General features: G+C 56.0%; 1 protein-coding gene across 1 annotated transcript in view; it reads right to left on the minus strand.

Annotated features, from left to right (window-relative positions):
• LOC111159474 (glycerophosphodiester phosphodiesterase domain containing 5) overlaps positions 1–22122 on the minus strand; it is an 82392-nt gene that overhangs the window by 2057 nt on the left and 58213 nt on the right. The window contains exons 5-17 of the mRNA XM_022521982.1: positions 20714–20807; positions 20026–20085; positions 13913–14011; positions 13514–13607; positions 13015–13160; positions 8593–8675; positions 7384–7534; positions 6652–6870; positions 6033–6190; positions 5648–5795; positions 4324–4406; positions 3745–3759; positions 1448–1560 (exon numbers count right to left, since the gene is read on the minus strand). Coding sequence (XP_022377690.1) covers positions 1448–1560; positions 3745–3759; positions 4324–4406; positions 5648–5795; positions 6033–6190; positions 6652–6870; positions 7384–7534; positions 8593–8675; positions 13015–13160; positions 13514–13607; positions 13913–14011; positions 20026–20085; positions 20714–20807 — 1463 coding nt within the window. The remainder of the gene's footprint in view (positions 1–1447; positions 1561–3744; positions 3760–4323; positions 4407–5647; positions 5796–6032; positions 6191–6651; positions 6871–7383; positions 7535–8592; positions 8676–13014; positions 13161–13513; positions 13608–13912; positions 14012–20025; positions 20086–20713; positions 20808–22122) is intronic.

Here is a 22122-nt window from a genome sequence, read left to right on the forward strand (position 1 = left end):
TCACCCCCACTGGGGTGTCATTCATTCAGACAGTGGTTACCGAGCATCTCTGGGCCAGGCGTGGTTCTGACTGTCAAGCGCGCTGTGAGGGAATGCCAGTCCCTTTTACAGAGGAGTCTGACGCCAGCATGCTCTCGTCCACCTGTCTAGTTGGGGACAGAGCTGGGATTTGAACCCCAGCCCATCTGGCTTCTAAATATTCCTCAAATCTCTCCTCTGTGTTCCCACGTTCAGTCTCTCCCGAGTTACTGGTTTCTTTGCCTCCAGCTTCCCCCTCTTGTCCACCATCCATACTTGTTATAGGTGGAATTGTGTTCTCTCCCAAAATCATAGGTTGAAGTCCTAACCCCCAGTACTGCCAGAATGTGACTTTGAGAATAAGGTTGTTGCAGATGGTAATTGGTTAAGATGAAGTCATTAAGGTGGGCCCCAGTCCAGTCTGCCTGGTGTCCTTATAAAGAGGGGAGATTTGGACACATAGATGCTTACTGGGAGAACACCATGTCAACACAAAGAGGACCACCCACAAGTCAAGGAGAGAAGGACCAGATCCTTCTCCCATGGCCCTCATAATTAAGCGACCCTGCCAACACCTTGATTTTGGACTTCCAGCCTCCAGAACGGAGACAATAAATTTCTGTTGGTTAAGCCACCCAGCTTGTGGTGCTTGTTACGGCCCTACTGTATCAAGGACAGACATGCCCATGACCCCGCTGTGCTTTCAGGGTGAGGCCCGAGTGATTCCCTAGTACCACGCTGGGGTAAGCGACCATGAGGCCACCCCTCATGCCATATGGAATGGTGGATAGTTCTTGGTACCCCAGTAAGCCATAGCCCCTCACTACCTCTGAACATCAGCTGTTCCTGCCTGAGTACCCTTCCTTTCCTCTGCTCAGTCATCCTTCACCTCCAACCTACCACCCAGGCTCCTCCTGTGCGTCCTTCCTATTCCAGCTAGGTCACCCTGCAAAGTGGGCCCTGAGACCCTCACTGCCCCAGAGAGCTCTGACCACTCTCCTCTGTACCCCACTCTGGCTCAGCATGCCCGTTAGAGCTCTAGTGGCACCCAGTTTTCTATGTATTTATTTATACAGCTCCCTCTTCCATCAGACTGGAATGTCAATGGGGGCTGGCAGCCAGCAAGAGTGAAAAATCAGTATTTACGGCATATAAACCAGCAGAGGGAGGTGAGCCATAAAAGCAGCCCCCCCCCCCACCCCCACTGCATGTCACCCTGCCCACCACCCGTGGGGCTGACAGCCACGGGGTCTGGAGCTGATGACCACGAGGAGGGGTGTGCACTTCTCTCTGTGTCTGTGAAGCCAGGAGCACAGATGTGTGTCCATGCTGTGTTCCTGCCTATATGTGTCACGTGCAGGTGTGTGTGCACGTCGGGGGCTGGAGGTAACCCAGCCCATGGCCTGCCTCAACTTGTAGGGCTGCCTACCTGAGAAGATGAGCTTCTCCTTCATGATGCTGACGTCCCGGCTGGTCCGATGCACTGCAGCACTCAGCATGATCTGCTCAGGGTTGTAGCTCCGTATGCCGCCCAGGCGCCACCTGCAGAGATGGCCCACGGGCACAGGTCCTTTCCCACCCTTCCCTGGAGCAGGGTCCTGTCCAGTCCCAGTGCCTATCTGGATTTGGCCTGAGAGACCAGCAAGACTCTTGTCTGACTACAGATGGGGAAACAGAGGCCCAGATGAGGGCAGAGCTATAGGGCTTGAATCGGAGTCTACTGACTCTCAGCCAGGGCTCTCCAGCCTCCCCCTTGTCCCCGGAACCCAAGATCAGGTCCCCTTGCCCCGAAGATGTTTTGTTTGGGGCTGGGGAGTTGTGTGTCAGGTGCCCACATTTGCACACAGACTCTGAATGGGACAAATTGGGGGAGAGCTTAGCAGGCATGACTCTGACACCCATCTGTGGGGTACACACCAATCTCAGGGAGTCCCAGATGCTGTATCCTCCAGCTCCCTCATTAGGGCCAGGCTAGTGAAGCCAGAGGGGAAGTGAGGGAGGGAGGGGAGGCTGTGGGGGCCTTGTCTTCACAGGTTCAGAGGCAAGGGTGTCTGGGCCATAGGCTGCTCTGCTCCAGCAGCCCTGGAGGAGGGGCCTCTTCCCTCGTGGGGAGGCGGGAATAAAAGGAGGCTGGTGGGCAAGAGATGGGGCTGTGCGGGGCATGCAGGGGCCAGGCCGAGCCGGGGATGTGGGGTCCTGTGCCCAGCCCAGGGCAGGTATTGCCTCAACAGGTCTTGCCCTGCAGTTCCTCTCAACCAGCCCCAAATCCCTGGTGTCCAAACTTAAGACTTTTCCTACGGACTAGACCGAAAGATTCACTGGACCCCCACCCCCACTCCCACCAAGAGAAGCGGGGGTCAGCTTGGAAACAAGAACCCAACCCCCCAGGCACTGAGTCCTGCTGGGGTGGGAGGGGGAGCCCAGATTCCATGAGAAATCAGGTGTTTCCAGATGGGGTCAGCACAGCAGAAATGGACAGACAGATGGACAGGCAGGTGGGTGAATTAAAAGAGCAGACAGACAGGGGAAAGCAAGAAGCAGAGGGGAAGGCAGCCTGTGGGCTGGCTGGGCTGGCTGCCCTACATGTCCTTGAGGGCAGCGACTGGGTCTCTCATTTGTCACAGTGTCCCTGGTGCCAACCTTAGTACCTGCTGTGTGACAGGTGCCCAGGGTATCTGTTGAGTGTATGAGTGGAGGAAGGGGGCCTGCAGGGAATGGCCTCCCTCAGGGTCCCCTCCTCTGTCAGTCCACTCCTGACCCCCATGAAGACCGTGTCATGGCCCTGGCTGGACACTGAGCGGGCCTGGCCTGTCCATCTCAGCACTTGGCCCACCTCGGCTGCCCCCTAGCACCCTGGGGCTCCGACAGTGAAGGCCTGGCTCCTTGCTAGAGGCCCAGCACAGCAGCAGCACATGGGGGCGTCTGCTGATGGAGAGGATGAAGGAAGGACCAGTACATGTCCCTTCGCTGGGCAACGTCCCTCAGCCAGGGAGCAGTTTGGGAAGCTGTCACCAGGAGGGCCAAGGCTTTGGACCAAGGTGGGGGCTTGGATCCCCCGGACCTAGGACTCATGTTGGAAATTCATAGTAAGCCCAGGAGGAAGGAGTCATGCCAGGGTCTCTGCAGCCAGGTACATCTAGGACAGGAAGCTCAACCACTGTGGGGTTCCCCTAGGGGAAAGCAGGAAGGCTGTGTGTATAAGGCGGGAGGAGTCAGGTAGGAGGCAGAAATGGGGAGTGAGAGAGATTAGAGACACACAGAAAGATAAGCAACGGATTCAAGAGGCAAAGCCCAAGGGGAGACACCGAGAGATGGGAAGGGAGAGACAGAACTTGGTAGGGTTTGCTCAGGGCAGTAGTGAAGGTCCCTGCAAGTGCCAGCCTTGGGAGGGGTGGCCAGGCACAGTCCCTCCCCGGAGGGAGCTGCTTTGGTGCTGAGAGAGGCCAGGTCAGCCACCTGCTAGGAAGCACTGGCTTCCTTCCATCCACAGAAACATCAAGGGGGACCAGAGGGAGGCTGTGCACACATGGTGAGATGGGGAGAGGAGTGCAGGGGACAGCAGGAGGCATCAGGCTACCAGGGGAGGATTCTGGGAGGGTGGCCCACCAGGGACCCTGACCCAGGCATAGGCTTGGTGCACAGCAGGTTTTTGGATGGAACTGGAGAAGGGGATGGTGAGGAGGAGGGAGAAAGAGGAGCAGGAGAGGAAGACCACACCAGAATTACCTGATCAAGTGATAGCTGTGAGAGGCCAGAGTGCAGCAGAGAGGGGGGTGGGGAGAGAGAGGAGGGACATGCGCCGGATCAGAGCGGTGAGTGACAGAGAAAGAACGTCAGTCAGGAATAAAACAGCCAGTTGTTTGTGGCTGGATCGGGCCCCTGCCTGGCCCTAAGCCCTCCCCCGGACTAAGGACTAACCCCACTTCCCGACAGCACCGCCCACCGCCGTCCCGCTGCCACCCTGACAGGCAGGAGGTCTCCAGCATGGCACACCTGAGTGCTGAGTGTTGGTGACAGCCCAGACCCTGGGGAACAGGTGAGGACACAGCCGGAGAGGATCCCAACCCGCCAGAGTCCACAGAGCAGGTCGTGGCCGAGGCTGGCTCTGGGCTCCCAGCTGGGTGCTCATTCCAGAAGCCACCCGTGCTGGCTGAGGAGAAGGGGCTGGGGGGCCCCGCTGGACAGTCCTACCTGAACAGGCTGCCCAGGCAGGGCTTCTCCTGACCGCGGGCTCGGGAGGAGGGTTACCTCGCTGGGGCAGGGGCTGGGTCTGTGGGGCATGCAAGGGGGTCAGAGCCCACTCACTTCTGGAGCACGAAGATGCCGATGATGAGCGTGAAGGAGATCAGGTCCGCGGTTACCCACATGAGACAGTACTCATCGGGGGGCTGTGGACAGATGGCCCGTGGCCAGTTTTCAGTCCTGGCTGGTTCATACCAGACCTCCAGACTGAGGGTCCGTGGGGAGGACAACCCCATGTCACCATCAGGGAAGGGCTACGGAGGATCTAGAGGGGGCTTTGGGGCTTGGGGCCTTGAGATAGTATTTTGTAGGTGTGGGCTCTGAGCACTGTGGGTCTGTGTGTGTGTAGCATAAGAGACACAGTGGTCAGGGTGAAGGGGGCATGTGTTAATAAGCTTGGAGTGTTTGTGTGTTTAAGGGGGTTCCGAGTGGAAGGGGAGTACATGGAAGGCAGACAGCTAAATGTGGAGGTGTAAATGACGAGCCGCTCTGCAGGGGTGTGTGTGGAGAGGTGTACGGCATCTGTGCGGGTGTAAGAGTACGTGTGTCACCGTAGGGTGTGGAGTGCAGGGGCTCCCCCTCCGGGGGCCAGGGTGGGCGAAGCCTCCAGTGCGGCCAGGCCTCCTGGGCCCTCGAGCTCAGGTAAACTGGAGGAGGGACGGGGCTGTGCCTGGAGTCCTTGCTGTTGGTCAGCTCCTGTGACCTGAAAATGCGAGTGTCCTCATTGCTGCTGCTGCTGCTAGTAAGTCACTTCACCTTGTCCTGAGCAGAGCCCTTGGAGGTTTGTAAGGACAGTGGGCAGGTGGGTGGACACATCGTCCATAACCTAGATTCGGTTCAGTAAGCCTGACACTGTCTCAGCCATAACGAGACCCTTGGACTGGCTATCACGTCCTCAGGGAGGTGGCAGTGGAGCACAGTGGGGAGGTCAGGGGTGCCCCGAGCCCCCAGTAGCAGAGCTGGAACTGGAGCTCAGGCCTGTCAGGAGAGCTTCGCTCAGCCAGATAAAAATTGGTTTTATTTGCTGTACTCTCAGAACAGCATTTAATGTTCCCTATCCTTGTTCTGTTGTTACTTTTTCTAATGCCTTCCCTTCCTTTAAAACACAACATAATCAATCCCCAAAACCCAAGCCCCAAGTAGTAATTTACTTCTCTAGGGCCGTTGAATGATGTTGTTCTCCCCATGGGCTGGGCCTAGGTTCTTCCCACCCCCTAGCGCCTCCTTGCAGACCCCAGAGGTTGTGAAAATCCTCCTCCCATGCTGCTCCCCCTTGAGACCTCACCAGAGAGCCCCAAGCGTGGAGCCTGCCCCCACCTCATGCCCCAGGCTCTCTTGACACACCGCCAGGGACCCGCTGACCCCCCCCCACTATTCCCCAACTTACCATGATCCAGAGTGGGGAAGGCACCTGGGACAGGGTGTGGGAGTTGTCGGATGTGACGGAGGGGACCCCCGCGCACCACAGCAGGGAGAAGAGCCAGGGCGCGTTGACCGTGTAGAGGTTCACACTCAGGTTCCAGGACGCGTAGTCCCTGTGGGGCAGGCAGACAGAGGCGGTCAGCCCTCCAAGGGGGGCTTCCGGGCCTAGCGTGGGACCCCTTTATGAACCCACTGTCCTCATAGCTGTCCCCGAGAAAGGAGTCTCCATCCCCAGAGGACCAAGCTCAGACAACACCCAGACCTGTCTGATACTCTCGAGCTCTACTCTCCGAACCACTAGCCCCAGCGCATCTGACCCCCACCCCTACCGCGTGAGCTGGGGTGAGCACCTGAGCTCCTGGCGGGACACCTGAGTGTAGCGCAGGTTCAGCCTCTGGATGTGGCCTCTCCACAGGCTGGCGGCCGCCTCCTTGGAGCCTGATGTCTGCTGGAAACCAGGAGCCACCTTCCGCACGAAGGGCCTCTGCCAGTTGGGCAGCCACATGACCTGCAGGCGGGAGCAGGCGGCCTCACTTGGGGTTACAGCGTCTACCCCTCCTAAAGCCCCTGGGAGGGTTCAAGGCGATGGGACGCGGCCCATGGGTGAGGCTCACGTGTAATAAGCATCTACAGGGGACAACGTGGTCTGGCCAAGCCTGTGAAACTGCTCTCCCCTCCGGACCCCTGTCACAAGACTGATAATCCACGTCACTCTGCAGCTTGCCACCAGTCCCGTGTGCTACCATGAAGTGGTTTCTGATTTCTCTGATCTCTGAGTGTGAGGCCGCAAGGATGCGGAAATAGCAGTGTTCCAGAGAGCCTGCTCCTGCCCGCTGTCCACTCTGAAGGCCTTCCTTTTTTCCCTCTGGGCCCTGGGCTGACCTGTCAGGACGGCAAGGGGTGTGCTCCCCCTTCTTGCCCCGGCGGAAGTGGAGGTCCGGGCGGGCGGCGCGGAGGCGGGGGCCTCACCTGGTGCTGGGGGAAGCCAGAGCGCAACAGGGCATCCAGCGTGGCATTGAGGAAGCTGCTGCGGTAGGGGTGCTCGCGAGGCGGTTCTTGCAGGTTGAGCAGCAGAGTGGCATTGCCCTTGGCCAGCTCCAGGAGCTCCGCGAAGCTGCAGATGGACTGGTTCTGTGCCTCCCTGTGGTCGGAGGGTGAGAGGGAGCTGGCCGTCCAGAAGGGGTCCGTCTGGCAGAGACAGGGGTACACACGGCTACATCACCAGCACCCCCAGCACCGAGAGGCTGCTGGGGCACGGGGTCAGGCGACCTGCTGGCTGGGGCCCTGTGGGGGGTCTAGGAGACCCCAACCCTAGCTTATCCACGCCACCCCGGTTTTCTGGAAGTCATTTGCTTGGGACTTCTCCCAGACGCCTGCACATTCTCCTTTAGTAGCATTTCATAGGAACCAGTCTCCCTCTGGAGTTTGACAAAGTCACAGTTTTTACCTGTTAACTCTCATCATTGCCATCAACTTTTTCTGACGGGGAAGATAGAACCAGAACAAGCAGTAACGACCACGCCACATGGCACCCGGGCTCCAGCGGCGGGAGCTCAAGCAGGTCTCTAACTGGCCTGGCTGTGAGTCCCTGCTGCTAGGGGACTAGCGGTCCTCTGAGTTGCTGGCCACCTCCGGCCCCCTCATTCCGTGGGGTCCCGTCTGTGTGGTCCATGCCTAGGGCTGGGACAGGTAGAGCCACACCTTCAGGAACCATTGGCCAGCGTTGAGCCTCTGCAGGATGGTCCAGTTGAGCATGGAGGCGGGCCTGCGGGCGAGCTCCGGGAACTCCTGCTCCACGTTGGTGGTTCGACGTAGGGTGTTGTCGTGCATGAGGAAGGGCACGCCATCCAGGCTGCGGGAAGGTGGGACCCCCACGTCACTGTCCACCCAGGCCCCTCACCTGCCTGCCAGTGATCCCTCCCCAACCCCCACACACTCCTTCCCACCCACATACACCAGCCACCATGGGACCCAAGCGGGCTTTGCTACTTTCTGGGCCTCAGGCTCCCTCTGTGCACAGGGTGGATGGGGTGAGTCCCTCTGACTTTCTGTGAGGGTTAGAGTGGGGTAGCAGAAAGGTGCTACCTCATTTGATAATGGGGAAACTGAGGCTGGGAAAAGGCAATTATCTAGCTTAAGCCCACTAGCCCGGGAAGTGGTAGAACTTGATGAGAACCCAATCCATGTGATGCCATAATAGGACAGGACAAATGCAGGCCCCCTGGACACATTCCCCCCTACCGCCCTCCTCCTCTACCCCACTGGGGCTGCCAGCAGCCCATGTGGTATCTTAGAAGAGGTATGCATGGCCCCCTTCCTCAGGGCATCTTACCACCACCTGCTGTAAAGTGATGAACACACAGTTCTGTGGTGTCTACACTCGGAGCCTCACACGTGTGGTGCCCTCACTCACTGCACCACCTGTGTAAACTGTACGTGGTAGCCCCCACTTTCCCCTTCTCAGAGCTCCTCTGTTGTGAGATGGCTATGAATTCTTCTCAACCTTTGTACTAATAGGTGCTTTTACAATCTCCATGTTGAGAACATAGAAATCATTTTATGTGGTCTTTGAACATCACAGTGACTATCTAGCTCTGTGTGTGCTTATCTCCCTTACCCGTGTTCAAGCTCGGTCTTGCTGAGCCACATACAGCTGGCCTCTCCTTTGACTGCATCTGTGGTGGGACTCTAGATCCCACTCCCCTACCTCTGCTTGAACCATGAGCGCCTATCTATCTCCCTATTTTGTATCCTGGCATTTGGCACAAACAGGGTGTGGGCACTCAGTGGCTTATCCAAGCCTCTGCCCTCCCATCTCTGAAGCTCTGGGACCTGAGGTTCAGCAGAGTCCCAAATGTGGATGCAGCAGGGATGATGGGGGACTGTGGTCCTCCCAACAGCCACACCTACCTGATGGTGACGTCAGCCTGTAACCCATACAGCTTCTGCTCCAGGGCCTTCCGGAAGGACATCAGCGTGTGCTCTGGGGCCAGCTGGGCAGGAGAGGAGAGCCAAAATTTAGCTGATACACACCTCCCCAGCTGATGCAGAACCTTCTGTGTTGGGAGGCTGGAGTAAGCCTGCTTCTAGTTCCCGTTCATCCAGGCAGTAGCTGCGGGACCCTGGGTACCCATGCAGCTTCTCCGAGGCTCCATTTCCTCATCTGTTAAATTGTGCCTGCCTCACAGGTTTTGTTGGTGGGGGAGGAGGCAGGGGTGGTTAGTGTTGATGTACATAAATGTGGGGGTGTGATGGTTCTTATACAGCTCTCTGCCTTGTGGCAGTCTTGGGCTGGAGCTGCAAGCCATGTTTCCTCCTGGTTACTCCCGGGGTCTGGGTGGAGATCCCAGAGGGAGAGGAGGGGGTACTCAGGATGGCAGTTTCCACGGGGTGCCCAGTTTTTGCATCTGTACAGACATGACAAGACCATCTCCTAGATGGTTACATGGATTATAAGCCCCCAACATGTTGCCTGATATGCAGTAAGTGCTTAATAAGGGACTACTATTAATCCTGTAGCATATACATCAGAAGATTCTGGTTCTCGCCCTGGCCCTGCCATAGCTTTGTGACCATTGGTGCAACTCTTTCTCCTAGGGACTTCAGTTTCCCCGTTTTCCCCTTGGGGGTGATATTCAGTGTTCTCTGAATTCACTTGTCCTTCAAGTTGGGAGTCAGAGTTCCAAGTCTCCCTCCCTAGTCTGTTTGGTCTGAAGACCCTGTCATACCCTGTGTCACCACTGGGGGTCACAACCATACCAAGGATTGGACTAGGAGCCAGAGCAGTGCAGGCTGGAAGGGGAAGGGAGGTCTGGCAGTGAAGGGATGGGCCGATCTCATTCCCACCGAGACACACTTGTGTCCTTCTTCTCTCCCTCTGTCCATGCTGCTCCCACATGTAACACATCCCCTTCCTCTGGGAGGCAGCCTGGTACAGCAAGGGCTGTGGGGCTGAGAAGGAATGATTCCACTTCCCTCTCACCTCACCTCTGCACCTTGGCTTCTCTAGCTGTAAAACAGGCTAATGTTATCGAGCTCATAGGAGAGAAGAGAGACAGCAGCAGTCTCTATAACTGAGCTCCTTTCTTCCTCTTTCCTTGGGGCAGAGCAGCTCTGGAGGACAGGGCTCCCTTCTCCCAGTCAGATGGGCTGTGTGAGGCCCCACCCGGAGGCAGCACAGGTCCTCCGAGGCATCAGAAACAGGCATGGACTTGGTGGAGTTCCTGCCCCTCCCGCCTCTAAATGCCCTGTGGCCAGGCCTCTCACAGGTGACCCTGTGAGGGGTGCCAGCGCTCCCCTGTGGGCTGCAGCTGCAGAAGGTAGACTGTGAGGAGACAAAAAGGAGCACAGCAGGGGCAACAAATAACCCCAGGGAGCAGAGGCAGTGAGGGGGAAGGGCAGAGGCTTTGTAAACTCAGGTCTCCCTGGGGTAGGTGTTGGCCCCTGGAGAAAGAGCTGTGGAAACTTAGCCCTCCCTGGCCAGCCTGGGGACCCCAAAAGGGCTCCAAGGAGCACACCTGTGTGAATCTTTCAGGGTGAATCTTCATCCCTACATGCCTCAGGCCTAAGCCCAGCTGGAATTCTGCTGTCAGGAATGTGTATGTGGGGGTGGCTGTCACAAACGGGTCCATACACCCAAGGGCACACAGATGCCCTCTCGGAGACGGCAGTGTGCACTCCGGCTTGTCACACCCAGATGCATGGGTCCAGAAGCAGTGACACACTCGGGTGTAGGCCCCAGCACACATGCAGGCACAGTGACACATGGGGCCCTGTCAGACGCGTGTGCCGGCCATTCTGCAGCCGCCTTGGGGATGCGATCAGCCAGAGGCACAATGTGGGAAATTCTACAGGAGAAATGACTCCATTTCTTTGACATATAAACGGGGTGGGGGGGATCACCATATACTAGAAGATACTGGGAAGACGTGTCAGCCAGATGCGCCATGTGGACCCCGTGTGGATCCTGATTGTTAACACCTCCGCTGTAAAAAGGAGCTTTTGAGTCAACAAAGGAAAGCTAAACATGGGTGCAGTATAAGATAATATTAAAGAATTACTATTAATTCGGTTGAGTGTAACAGCAGCATTGTAGTTGTCATTATATTAAAACAACAACAACAACAGTCCTTGTGGATTAGAGATCCATCCTGAAGTATGTATAGGCAAAACAATATGCTGTCTGGGTAGCTGAGATTTGCTTTAAAATATTACAGCAGAGGGGTGCCTGGCTGGCTCAGTCTGTGGAGCATGAAGCCTTCTTTTTAAAAAGATTTTATTAATTTATTCTTGAGAGATGGAGCGAGAACACAGGGTGTGAGGTGGGAGGAGCAGAGGGAGAGGAAGAGGGAGAGAATCCCAAGGGAGGGAATCCCGAGGGAAGAGCATAGCCTGACCTGGGGCTTGATCCCACAACCCATGAGATCATGACCTGACCCAAAACCAAGAATCCCATGCTCAACTGACGGAGCCACCCAGGTGTCCTGAGCTTGCAGCTCAGGGTCACGAGTTCAAAACCAGCATTGGGTATAGAGATTGCTTAAATAAATATACTTTAAAAAAAAATCTTAAAATAGGGGTGCCCTGGGTGGTGCAGTCAGTTGAGTATCCAACTCTTGGTTTCAGCCCGTGTGGTGATCTTGGGGTCGTGGGATCGAGCCCTGCATCTCGTCAATGCTCAGTGTGGCGTCTGCTTGGGATTGTCTCTCCCTCTCCCTCTGTCCCTCCTACTTGTGTTCTCTAAAATAAATCTTTTTAAAAATCTTTAAAATATTGCAGAAAAGAAAAAAGGGAGATAGAGAAAACGAGAGTGGCAAGAGAACTGAGAAGTGTTGAATGTGGTCTTGGAGTCATTATACTATTCTTCTTTCTAGGATTCCTTATACCATTCTTGCAACTTCTATAAATAATAGAAATTTTTCCTATTAAAAAAAATAATCCATGCTGGGGCCACCCGGCTCCTTCCCTTTGGCTGAGCACCACCCCTTCAGGGCATGAGCTTGTCCCCGGACCTCTAGAGCAGGTGGGTGGGTGATCTGGGTCCTGGACGGAGGAGGGGCTGTAATCTTGGGCTCCACCCACCTGAGGGGGCTGTGCTTCTAAGCTCTGCTCATGATCCTTTGTAGCATAAGTCTCAGAGGGGACTGGTGAGACACCCAGGCAACATGGGGCAAAACTGGACCCCAACCCCAGATCCCTCTGACTCCACAGCCATGGCCTTTCCAGCTAGTTTCCTACAGGTGCTGGGACCAGCAAGGGATATATGTTGGGAGGACTCCAGGGTCCAGTTTGGGCACAGGTGTTTGAATCTTACCTAGAAAATGGGCACAGTAACACTCACCACAGGTAGTGAGGAAGAACCTAAGGGTGATTCACAGCCCTATTGGATTCAACACCTCCTTTTAAAAGTTACTTTGTGAGGCCACCTTGACTACCCTGAAATTCAGTAACATCATGGAACTCTGAATCACTGCAAAAACCAAGAAAAAGCTCTCATGACGTCCTCGAGCGCTCCCTGGGGGTGGGAAGTGGTACTGCTTCTGTTAAGAACCACAAGTTCAGGGTGTTCTTGAAGGAACCCCTGGTCCAGAGAAGGGAGAGGGCCTGCCCCAGAAAGCAGGAATGTCTCCCTCTTACTGTCTGTGCACCAGGCTCATAGCCGGGCCCTTCACGTGTGCTAAGTCCTACTTCACATGGCCCAGACACTCTCCATTAGTCTAGGACACAAGATGAGGAAATGGGCACAGAGCAGATAGGGACTGATCCAGGCTCCCACAGCTGCCAAAAGGCCAGGGAAGCACACCTCTGAACCCGTCCTCTCAAGTGGAATGTCTACTGTGGGGTCACAGGGCTTGGACTTTGACTTCTTCCTCTCTCCAGTTCAACCCTGTTCAGCTACATTCCGATTAGCAATGGGCTCTGAGCTGCACCCATCCCCTCCGCCCCCCACAGCCTGGAAGGTGTTCCTTCTGGCTCTTGTAACCCAGGGTCCTGCTGTTCTCCCCACACCCAGCACTCTCTCTCTTGGGCCTTCCCAACCCACAACCTGGCCAGGTCTGGCCTGGCCTGAAGCCTTCCTGTGTCTCCCCAGGGCACTCAGGATAAAAGTTAAATATTTTTAGCAAGATATCTTCAGGATGCTTCAGGATTCAGTCCCATCTAAGCTCCCCAGCTTTTCCACCAGTTCTCCCACATACCCTCTGGAAGGGATTACTATAGTTGCTACACTATGCTTATTCTGTCCCTTTCCCTACAAGGAGCTAGTCTTGGCCTGTCTCCCCAGAATGGCAGCTCCTCCCCCCAACTCTGTTAGGACCCTCAGGTGGCACTCACCATGGGGGCGCCGCGGTGGCCGATGAGGGCAGGCTTGGGGCCCAGGTCCTTTTTCTCCATGATGCAGGGAGAGGAGATGGTGAGAGGTGCCAGGTACAAGGCAAACACAATGGCGAAGAAGGTACAGAGAATGGCCATCTGGGAGGCTGCAGACACAGGCTGTGAGTGAGGCTGTCTGGTGAGCCGTGTGGCTCCCAGGAGGCCCAACCACAAACTGTGGGCAGGTCGGAGGCAGGGGGGATGTTGGACCTCTCTTCTCTCTACCTGTCAGGATCCAGACACTCTGTGGAGACCCTGCACCATGGGCAGCTGCCATTGGGAAGGTGAGCTTGACTTCTAACTCCCACATAGGCATGCAGAAGAGAACTGCAGGGCCTACTGGGGCTGCAGTCTTTGGTGGAATGTGTGGGCCACTCTGAACCAGAACCCCCCCCCCCCCACGCCAAGAGCGACACATTGTCCCCAGGCCACCTAGGTGAGGGCAGGTAGTCATACTTACAGGTCCGTTCTGCCCGGGCAAACTGTCCTGCCACGATCCAGGAGAGTGCAGTGATGGCGGCCAGGGCCCCGACGTGCAGGAATGGTGCTGTGCCCTTGTGTATGGGAAGGGGCAAGAGGGACCATTGGCTTGCAGCCATGTCCATTCCCTCTGGTCACCAGCATCCTGATAGCCTGTCTCTATCCATGGGGCAGGCAACTCTGTCTCCATTTTTCAGTGGAAGACACTCAGGGTGCAGAAACCCCGAGCTGTAGCCTCCTTCCTGCTCTGACTTACTCTGTGACCCAGACCGCTCCCTACTCCCTCTGGGCCTTTGGAGAGATGTGAGCCATGAAAAGGCACTGCCTTGTTTGGAAGGTTCTGAGGAAGCGGCTGCCCAGCACCTCCCCCCCCACTCACCTGCAGGGAGATGAGCAGCACCTCCCATTCGTCCTCCCACAGCTGGGCCACGGCTGACATGGCTACCACTGTGGACACCAGGATGACCACCAGCCCTATCTGGAAGGGGAAGAGTCACCAGACAGAGGGTCAGAACAGGTGTGCCTGGACAGCCAGAGTGTCCCCAGTGTGTCTGAGAGGGGAGGAGAGGCAGCAGGAGAGGCTGAGAGACACAAGGAGGAATGGAGAGTGCAAGAGAGACCCGCAAAGCAGGGAGGCAGGGAAGTGGAGAAGAGGCATGACTGTAAGAGAGCCAGAGCCGGCCAGCCAGAAGCGACAGTGAGGGACAGAGGCAGGAGGAGGCCTGTGGACCTCAAGTGAACAGGAGGGAGGCTGGAGAGGAGAGAAGGTGGGAGGAAGTCGGGGGGAGGTGGAGGCGCAGCCCAGTGTTCAGCCCCATTGAGGGTGTGAGGAGGGAAGATATTTGGCCAGTGGGGACATCTGGGCTCAGCCGGTCACTCTCCTGGCCCAGCCAGCAGCTCTTGGGGTGAAGGGTGACTTGTGAGGCGGGGTGCAGCCCCACCGGCCCCACTGCCAAGGCTTGCTCCCAGCCCCCGCCTCTGAGCTTCTGGCCTCTGGCGGGGGGGGGGGGGGGGGGGGGGGGGGGCTGCCCTCTGATCTGCCTCCTGGAGGAAGCAAGGAGTGTGACTCCAAGGGAAGACAACACAGGACCTCCACAGGACAGAGAGCTCTGGGGACAGATGAATATGGAACATCTCATGCAAAGCCAGATGCTCCCCCAAAACTAAGCGCAGCCCAGTTTCTAACTACTCCCGCCCGCCCCCCACTGCGCACAGCCACCTTTGCCTCACTGCCAAGCCTGGCACCTAAAGCTCAAGTCACACCTCTTCCCCAAATCCCCCAACCCCCTCTCCATAATGCGCTAGTCAAGGCCCCACCCTGCCCTACAGCTGCTGTCTCCCACTGTCCCCCTTCCTGCAGCACCTTCCTCCAGGCAGCAGCCTTCTGAGAGCCCTCCACCAACTGAACGAGCCCGGATGGCAAGGGCAGAGACAGCGGTGGATCCATCTCTGTCCCCTGCCAGGCAGGGAAGATTCATTCCTCCTGGGATTAAGTTTTCCTTTGGAGGTTTGGCACTGCAGCCCATCAGCCTGGAGATGAACGTTCCCATAAGCGGCAGTGATGAGGCTGAGATGGGTGGAGGGCTATAACGTACTGGCCTGGGGGACACGGGAAGAGGGGAGGCACAGGTAGACAGAGGGCCTGTGTGCCCAGGGCCAGGGGAGGGACGTCCTGCTTTCCTTGTGTTTATTCTTCTAATGTCCTGGGTGAGGTCATGATCACCCTGATTTTATGCACAGGGAAACCACTCAGCACAGCTGGCGTGCTGTGTAGTTCTGAGGGGCAGATCCAGAAGCAAACCCCATCCTGCCTGTCCCAGAGGTTGTGCTTTTTCTGGGGTGTCACACTGCCGTGGAGGGAGGCGGAGCGGTATGCTCGCCATCCCTGAGAATCCCTGCTCCACACACAGGCTCTCTGCCCTCCCCCGCCCCGCGCCGCCGCCCCCTCCAGGCCAGCCCTGCGCACCGCAAAGGTCTCTGGAGGGTTGCTTCTGACAGTCTTACTGCATTTAACTGCTAGTGGAAAGGCTTGCAGTAACGCTGATTTCCCATAATCCTAGCACAATTAAAATTGTTATTCTCTCCGAGTCTTGTCATTGCTGTCGTGGCAACCATTATGCTTAGAGGCGTTAATGCGGTGTTCGGTGTCTGTGGGGTCTCCCCCACCCCGCTGTCTCCCGAAGCCACAATAATAGTACTGATGCCCAACATGACCATTGTTCCTCACATCTGACTGGAAAGGATAGAGTTCATGCAGAAGGCCCAGGGATGGCCCGCTAGGCTCCTGTGAAAGCGGTCTTCGGTCTTCTGCACAGGTGGGACCGTGGTTTGAGAGGACAGCAGAAGGGACAGAGACACAGGCAGCCTGTCCAAGCAGCAAGGGGCTGGAAGCCAGGCTTGCAGAGGGGTCACAGGGCAGCCTCCCAGGTGCAGCTGGACGCTGGGCTCTGCAGTCCCCATGGCAGGCCAGGGTTCGGGGCCCTGCACGTCCCATCCTTCAGTCAGACCCCAACTCTGCAGCCCTACGGGGAGAGGCTAGCCTCCCGAAGCACATCTCCTGAGCTGTGCAATGGGAAGAGAGAGTGCCCACCTGAAAGGGGTGTGGGGACAAGGGACAGAAAGCAGGTGGCGTGCCGGTAAGCACAGTGGTCGGCACCCAGAGAGTAAATGCTTGCTAAGTGTTAGTGGTAGCATTTGGAAAAGCGGGCATTATAACAAATGAGCAAGATTATTACCGAGAGTAACCGACATACTGTGTGGAAAGTGTCAGACACACAGAATGAGCGCCGAGGACACAAGGCCATGGCTACCGTGAGGAGCAACACCTAGCACAAGCGTGCCTTCCTTAACAGCGGCTGGACAGGGAGGGGGCCGGACACCAGGAAGAATTGGGGGACCCCGGCTTGGTTGGTCAGGGGGTGTGGGGGAGGCTGGGCCCAGCTCCCTTGGTAATTGGTGGTGTGGCTGCACGGTGCCCCACCCTCTTCCCTGGGCTGCAGCTTGAGTCACTGGCAGACACCTCCTCCAGGCAGCCCCTAGGCTGGGGGCTGCTGCCACTGGGGTAGAGGAGTCAGACAAGGCCACAGATGGGGCATGGCAGTGTCGGGACGGGGAACAGCCTGGGAAGGTGGAGCTGTGGTCAAAGCCCCTTGCAGCAGTGGCCTCAGAGCCAATTCTGGAGTGGAGGGTGGGGTGGAAACAGGGCATCTCAGGGAAAGGACCTCCTGTTTACTGGAAGGCCCCAAGCACACTTCGACCATCTTATCTTCTGGGCCCCTGGACTTGGCTCCTGGTTCTGGGAAACAGAAACCTTGGGAGGACTGGGGAGGAAGGGGGAAGGTCCCCAAATGGACACCCAGATCTGCTCGCAGTACCCTGCCTGCCCCAAATGGCTCCCTCTCTGCACCATTCCGGGCCCTCTGCTCTGCAGCCAGCCCTACTCACGACCTGGGGAACGAGAGAGGCTCAAAATAAAGCTAACGATTAAAACATCAAACTGTCAGAGGTAAAGCAAGATGATATTGGCATGAGACCAGAGAGAGAAGTGGAAGTAAATAAAAAGCTCAGAAAGATCTTTTCTTTTCTTTCTTTTTTTTTTTTTAAGTAGGCTCTATGCCCAGTGTGGGACCCAGCGCAGGCCCTGAACTCATGACCCTGAGATCAAGACCTGAGCTGAGATCAAGAGTCAGATGCTTTACTGACTGAGCCACGCAGGCGCCCCCAGATCTAAATACATTAAAAAATTAGTCTAATATAAAAGTGTCATCTCCAGTTAGAAGGAAGGAATGGATTATTGAACAGAGAGGACCTGGGAAGCCATCTAAAAAAGAACAAAGATCACACTATATCCTTAAATAACTTCCAGAAAGATAAAATAGGTGAATGTTTAAAAAAAAAAAAAAATAGAAACCTACAGTTACCAAGTGATACCAGCAGAGACATTTTTTTCTGGAAAGACTTTTCTAACTCTGACACAAAACCCGGAAGACATCAAACAGATGATATATTCACACACTGAAGAATAAAAAAGTTCTTATGGCAATAATACAAGCCCAGTGAAAAGATGAATCAAGAAGAATTATTTGCAGTTCATCAGCCAAAGGGCTAATTTTCTGGATCTATAGAGCAGTCCTACAAATCAAAAAGCAAAAAGCAAATCCCATCGCTAAAAGGACAAGAGAGGAAGAGCCAGTTCATGGAAAAGGAAAGGTGAGTGACTCCAAATGCATGTTCAAATGAGCGGCATCTTCACCTGTCAGGTTGGCCAAAGCCAAGAAAGAAATTGGTGAACGCTTTATGGCGAGGGTGTTTTCTAAGCCCCGACTGTGGGGCGTGGATCTGTGGCACAGGGCAACGAGGCTCTGTTGCAAGAACTCTCCGCCCAGCTCACTGCCACACCATGCTGGTGAGGAAAGGAGGGTGTGGGAAACCAGGGAGGAGCTGGTGGGCAGGCGTGAGGGGTGGCACCGATGGCAACGCTCTCAGTGCACGAAGGGCAAGGAGCTCTGGTTTGGCCAAGGTGCAGAAGAGAGGGAGCAGGCTGCTTAGGGGAAAGGAGGAGGATAACAGGAAATATACATGTATATTTGCACATGGTTAAAGTATCTCTAGGGAGATAGGGAGATCTGCATTGCATACTTTTTAGCTCCTTTTTAATTTTGAACCATGTCAATGTATTAGATGGTCAAACATTGGTTAAAACAAACAAGGAGAGGATTCTTTAGAATTTTAGAATCAAGGGACAGAATCTTCGAAGCAGAACAGAATTTCTGACCCCTGCTTGAATACTCCCAGCCCCCCAGGGACCCCTCCCTCCCGGTGCGGCAGGTTCAGCTGCGGATCAGTTCTGCCTAGAAAGACCTTGCTCATGCTGAGATCTCACGGGAGGGGGCTGAGGGGAGAGGAAGGCAGGACTGGCACCCCAGGAGCTGGCCGTTGTGCTCACGAAGGATCTGAACCTTCCAGCCCCAGGGGATGACTCCCTGTACTGATCTGCTCCCCAGGGCTGGCTCCGGGCCTCTCCACCAGGATCAAGCAGGTGTGACCTGGCCTGCTGAGAAGGGGACTTGAGCTAGAGGAGGTGACCCCGGTGGGTGCCGGGCCCCCCGTGGAGTGCCAGCTGGAGCAGTTCTTTCAAGTGTCAGCTGCCCAGCCGGAAGAAGAAAGTGCCCCCATGAGGGGACTTCAGAAGCCCAGAGGAGACCTTAGGAGAGAGTGACAGGTGGGAGGAAGCGGGAAGGGCTGCCGGCCAGTCTTCAGGCCTCTCAGAGTTCAGTTGCCAGGTCTGACTCCCCAGCACCTGACCTCAGAGGTCCCCTGGATGGCCACTGGCACCTTCCCCTCCGCCCAGTCCAGCTTCTGGCTCTGTCCTCTTGTTCTTGCTCCGTGTCCCTCTTCTAGCAGGAAGTGAGCCCCTCCCCTGGTCACTCTGCACCCCTCTCATGGACTCATGGTTACCTCTGTACATTTCTGCCCCGTCCTAAATGGCATGCTCACTCTGAGCCAGGCTCTGGGAAAAAAGAAATGTCCAGCCTCCCTCTAAGGCCCATGTGCTCTGGGGAAGGAGAGGCTCTCTTGCTTGGCTTTTACCACACCCCATGCCCACTGAGTTCCCAGGAAGGGCAGACCTCAGCCATGTACCTTCAGCACCAGGCGTGCAATGAACGGCCTGAGTGCTGAGGCCCGGCATGTATGTATGGGCCCAGTCCTCAGTGGGGCTTGGAGGCCACAGAGATGGGCAAATTCGATCTGGCCTGCAGGGGGCTCCCAGACTGGGGAGGGTTGGGGTGGGGAAGCCAGGCAAAAGTGGACAGCACAGATGCTCAGGACTGTGGTGGGGGGCGCCTGCCAGTGCTGGGGGATCTTAAGCAGCCTGTAGGTGGGGGAGGCAAACCAAGGAAGGAAAGAGAAAGGGAGGCAAGGGCAGAAAGGTAAGTAGAGAAGAGGCTGTCATGCTGGGAAGGCGTGGGCTGTCTCATGCAGCGCAAGCTGAGGTGACTGTCCCACACAGCAGCTGGGAGGTGTGAGCGGGGCCCACGTCCTGCAGGGCCTTAGTGCTAGTTGGGGCAGTGAGATCACCGAGGGAGCAAGGGGAGTGGTGGGAAGGGCTCTGAGGGGGGAGTCCCATCACCGGGCCGAGTTTTACACTGGGGGCTCAGTGAAGAATGAGGGAGCTGGGCCTGTGACCTGTGCTGGCCAGTCCACAGCTACTGAGCTAGGATTTTATTAAGTGGGAGACCCTGGGCAAGTTTCTTAACCTCGCTGTACCTCAGTTTTCCCAACTGCAAGATGCGATGATAACATTACCTATATCATAGGGCTACTGGAAGGGTTAAATGAGTTAACCGAGGCCAGCCTGTGGGAACTCTGGTAGCCACTGGAACAAGCGTCAAGTCCGAGGAGCAAGGATGGCGCGTCCAAGCTCTTCCTCTTCTGCGTCAGCCGTTAGCCCCGTCTCCCTTCCCCCAGCCCCCCAACAGAGGCAGCCCTTACCTTGTGCAGCCAATGGAGGTTCATCTGCTGCCCCACAGCGATGTGACATAGTGCCAGGACCTGAAGAGGGGGCCCCCAGAGGGACAGTCAGAGCCCATTTGTGACCCAAAGGTTTCTATGAGTTCCCAGACACCTTGCCGCCTGCTGCCACTCTCAGCCTGGCTCGGAACCATCTACCAACCCTCCCTGTAGGCTTGGGAGTGCCCAGCTTAGCCCAAGCCTGGCCACCTCCCAGATTATTTTAGGCCTCTAGGCTCCTCCTCCTCTACAATTTCTCCCTTGACAGTTCACTAGGCCCTGCTGCCCTTGGGCTGCCCAGTGAATGTTTTGGGAGTTCAAGGCCCCAGGATTCTGAAGCAGACTTGAGCCTAGTCCCCCGAGAGCTTCTAGTTCAGCCTAGGGACTGACATGAGTCTGAGGGAGTAGAGAATTGGGAGCAGGAACCAAAGCAGAAGCTTCTGGAAGAGACAGTCTGCAGTGGGCCCTAGCAGCAAGATGGCTTTCACTGGGTCAGGAGGAAAACATTCCAGGATGGGGCAAAAGCCAGATGACCTCCCACCTTGAGACCAAGTCCCAGCGGTGCAGGAGACTACAAGGCCCTGGGAAAAGCCAGCTCCCCCCTTCGACCAGGGTGGCTCACCCTCCCCCTGGGAGCAGGCCCGCCTGCCTTCTGGGCAGCCGCACGTACCAGGAGGCCCGCGATGTAGGTGAAGGCGGCAGCGGTGGTCACGAGGATGGGCACTGACCAGTCGCTCCAGTAGCCCATGCGGTTGTAGAGGTACCTGCCGGGAGGGGGAGGGTCAGACTTGCACCAGGGAGCCAGGAGGTTCCCGGGAGGCCAGCGGGCCATCCACTCTCGTGGCCAGGGTCAGCGACCAGGCTGGGACCGCTCCATGACACCGTCACAGTTTCCGTGCTCACTGGTCAGGCCAGTGAACACCCGGGCAGGCCCAGAGGCATAAAGAAGAAAACAACAATTCACCATCATTCTACTGCCCAGAAGGAACCATCACCAAGACTCTGTAGACTTCTCTTCAATGGGTTTCCCCTGATTTTATATATTTGTAAAACAGCAAAGCCAGGACCCTGTCATGCCTAGCACATGTGCTCAGCTTGGGTTTTGGAGGGAGGTCAAGGGTTCCAATCCCCACTCTGCCTCTCTCTGCAGGACCCTGCAGGGTTCCTTGGGGACAGGCTTCCCCAAGGTGAAGGTGCCACTGACTGTGACACTGATCTCAGTTTCAATGCTAAAATATTAAAATTTGGGGGTCCTAGGATTGCTCAGATATCATCGTCCCTGACTTCTTGGAGCCTTTGTTTCTTCTTCTATAGGATGGAGAGAACAAAGTGCCCTTCACCAGGCTTCCTGAGCACGAAGTGAGGCAAGGCACGTGGTATGTACTCAATCAATTCTCTTCTCATTATTCACCCAAGAATTTACTGATGTCAGTAAAAACTCTGAGGAAGCGTGACTTTCGAACAGCCTTGTGGTCTGCTGAATTAATGTGCCATATGTAGCCAACCTTCTACTAATGAAAACAGTTTCCAATGATTCACTCTTATAAATGAACACACACACACAATTTTTTTTTGCACATAGCTTTCTGTATTATTATTTTCTTATGATAGGCTCCTACAAATAGAATTATAGGGCCAAATGGAATGTCCTTTTTAAAGCTTCTGGTAGGTGCTGCTTAGTTGCTCTCCAGAAAGACTGAACCACCCGCATCCTCCCTGGAGCTGGGGACACTGAGGCTCAGAGAAGGCGCCATTCACTGAGGGTAATCAGAGAACGTGAGCCGGCAGCAGGCAGTCTCTGGCTTGCTTCCATCTTGGGCCTGGGAGAGGACACCATGAGGACACGCTGGGGGCACCTGCCTTCCCCAGCAACCCCCCCCATCTTCAGATTCTAGAGGAAAACCTACTGCTTACACCACTGAGTGTACTCTTCTCACCATACAGCTGGGGAAACCGAGGCCCAAAGACGGGCAGGACCTGCTCCTTGGGAAGGACTCCTGAAAGAGGTTTTGGTGGCACTTGTCTCTCACTTTTGGCAGGGAGCCCTCCTGGAGAGCAATAGCCCACAGGGTTGCTCCC

The sequence above is a fragment of the Enhydra lutris genome, unplaced genomic scaffold (assembly GCF_002288905.1).
Source record: "Enhydra lutris kenyoni isolate GAN:26980312 unplaced genomic scaffold, ASM228890v2 scaffoldscaffold68, whole genome shotgun sequence".
Taxonomy (NCBI): Eukaryota; Metazoa; Chordata; class Mammalia; order Carnivora; family Mustelidae; genus Enhydra; species Enhydra lutris.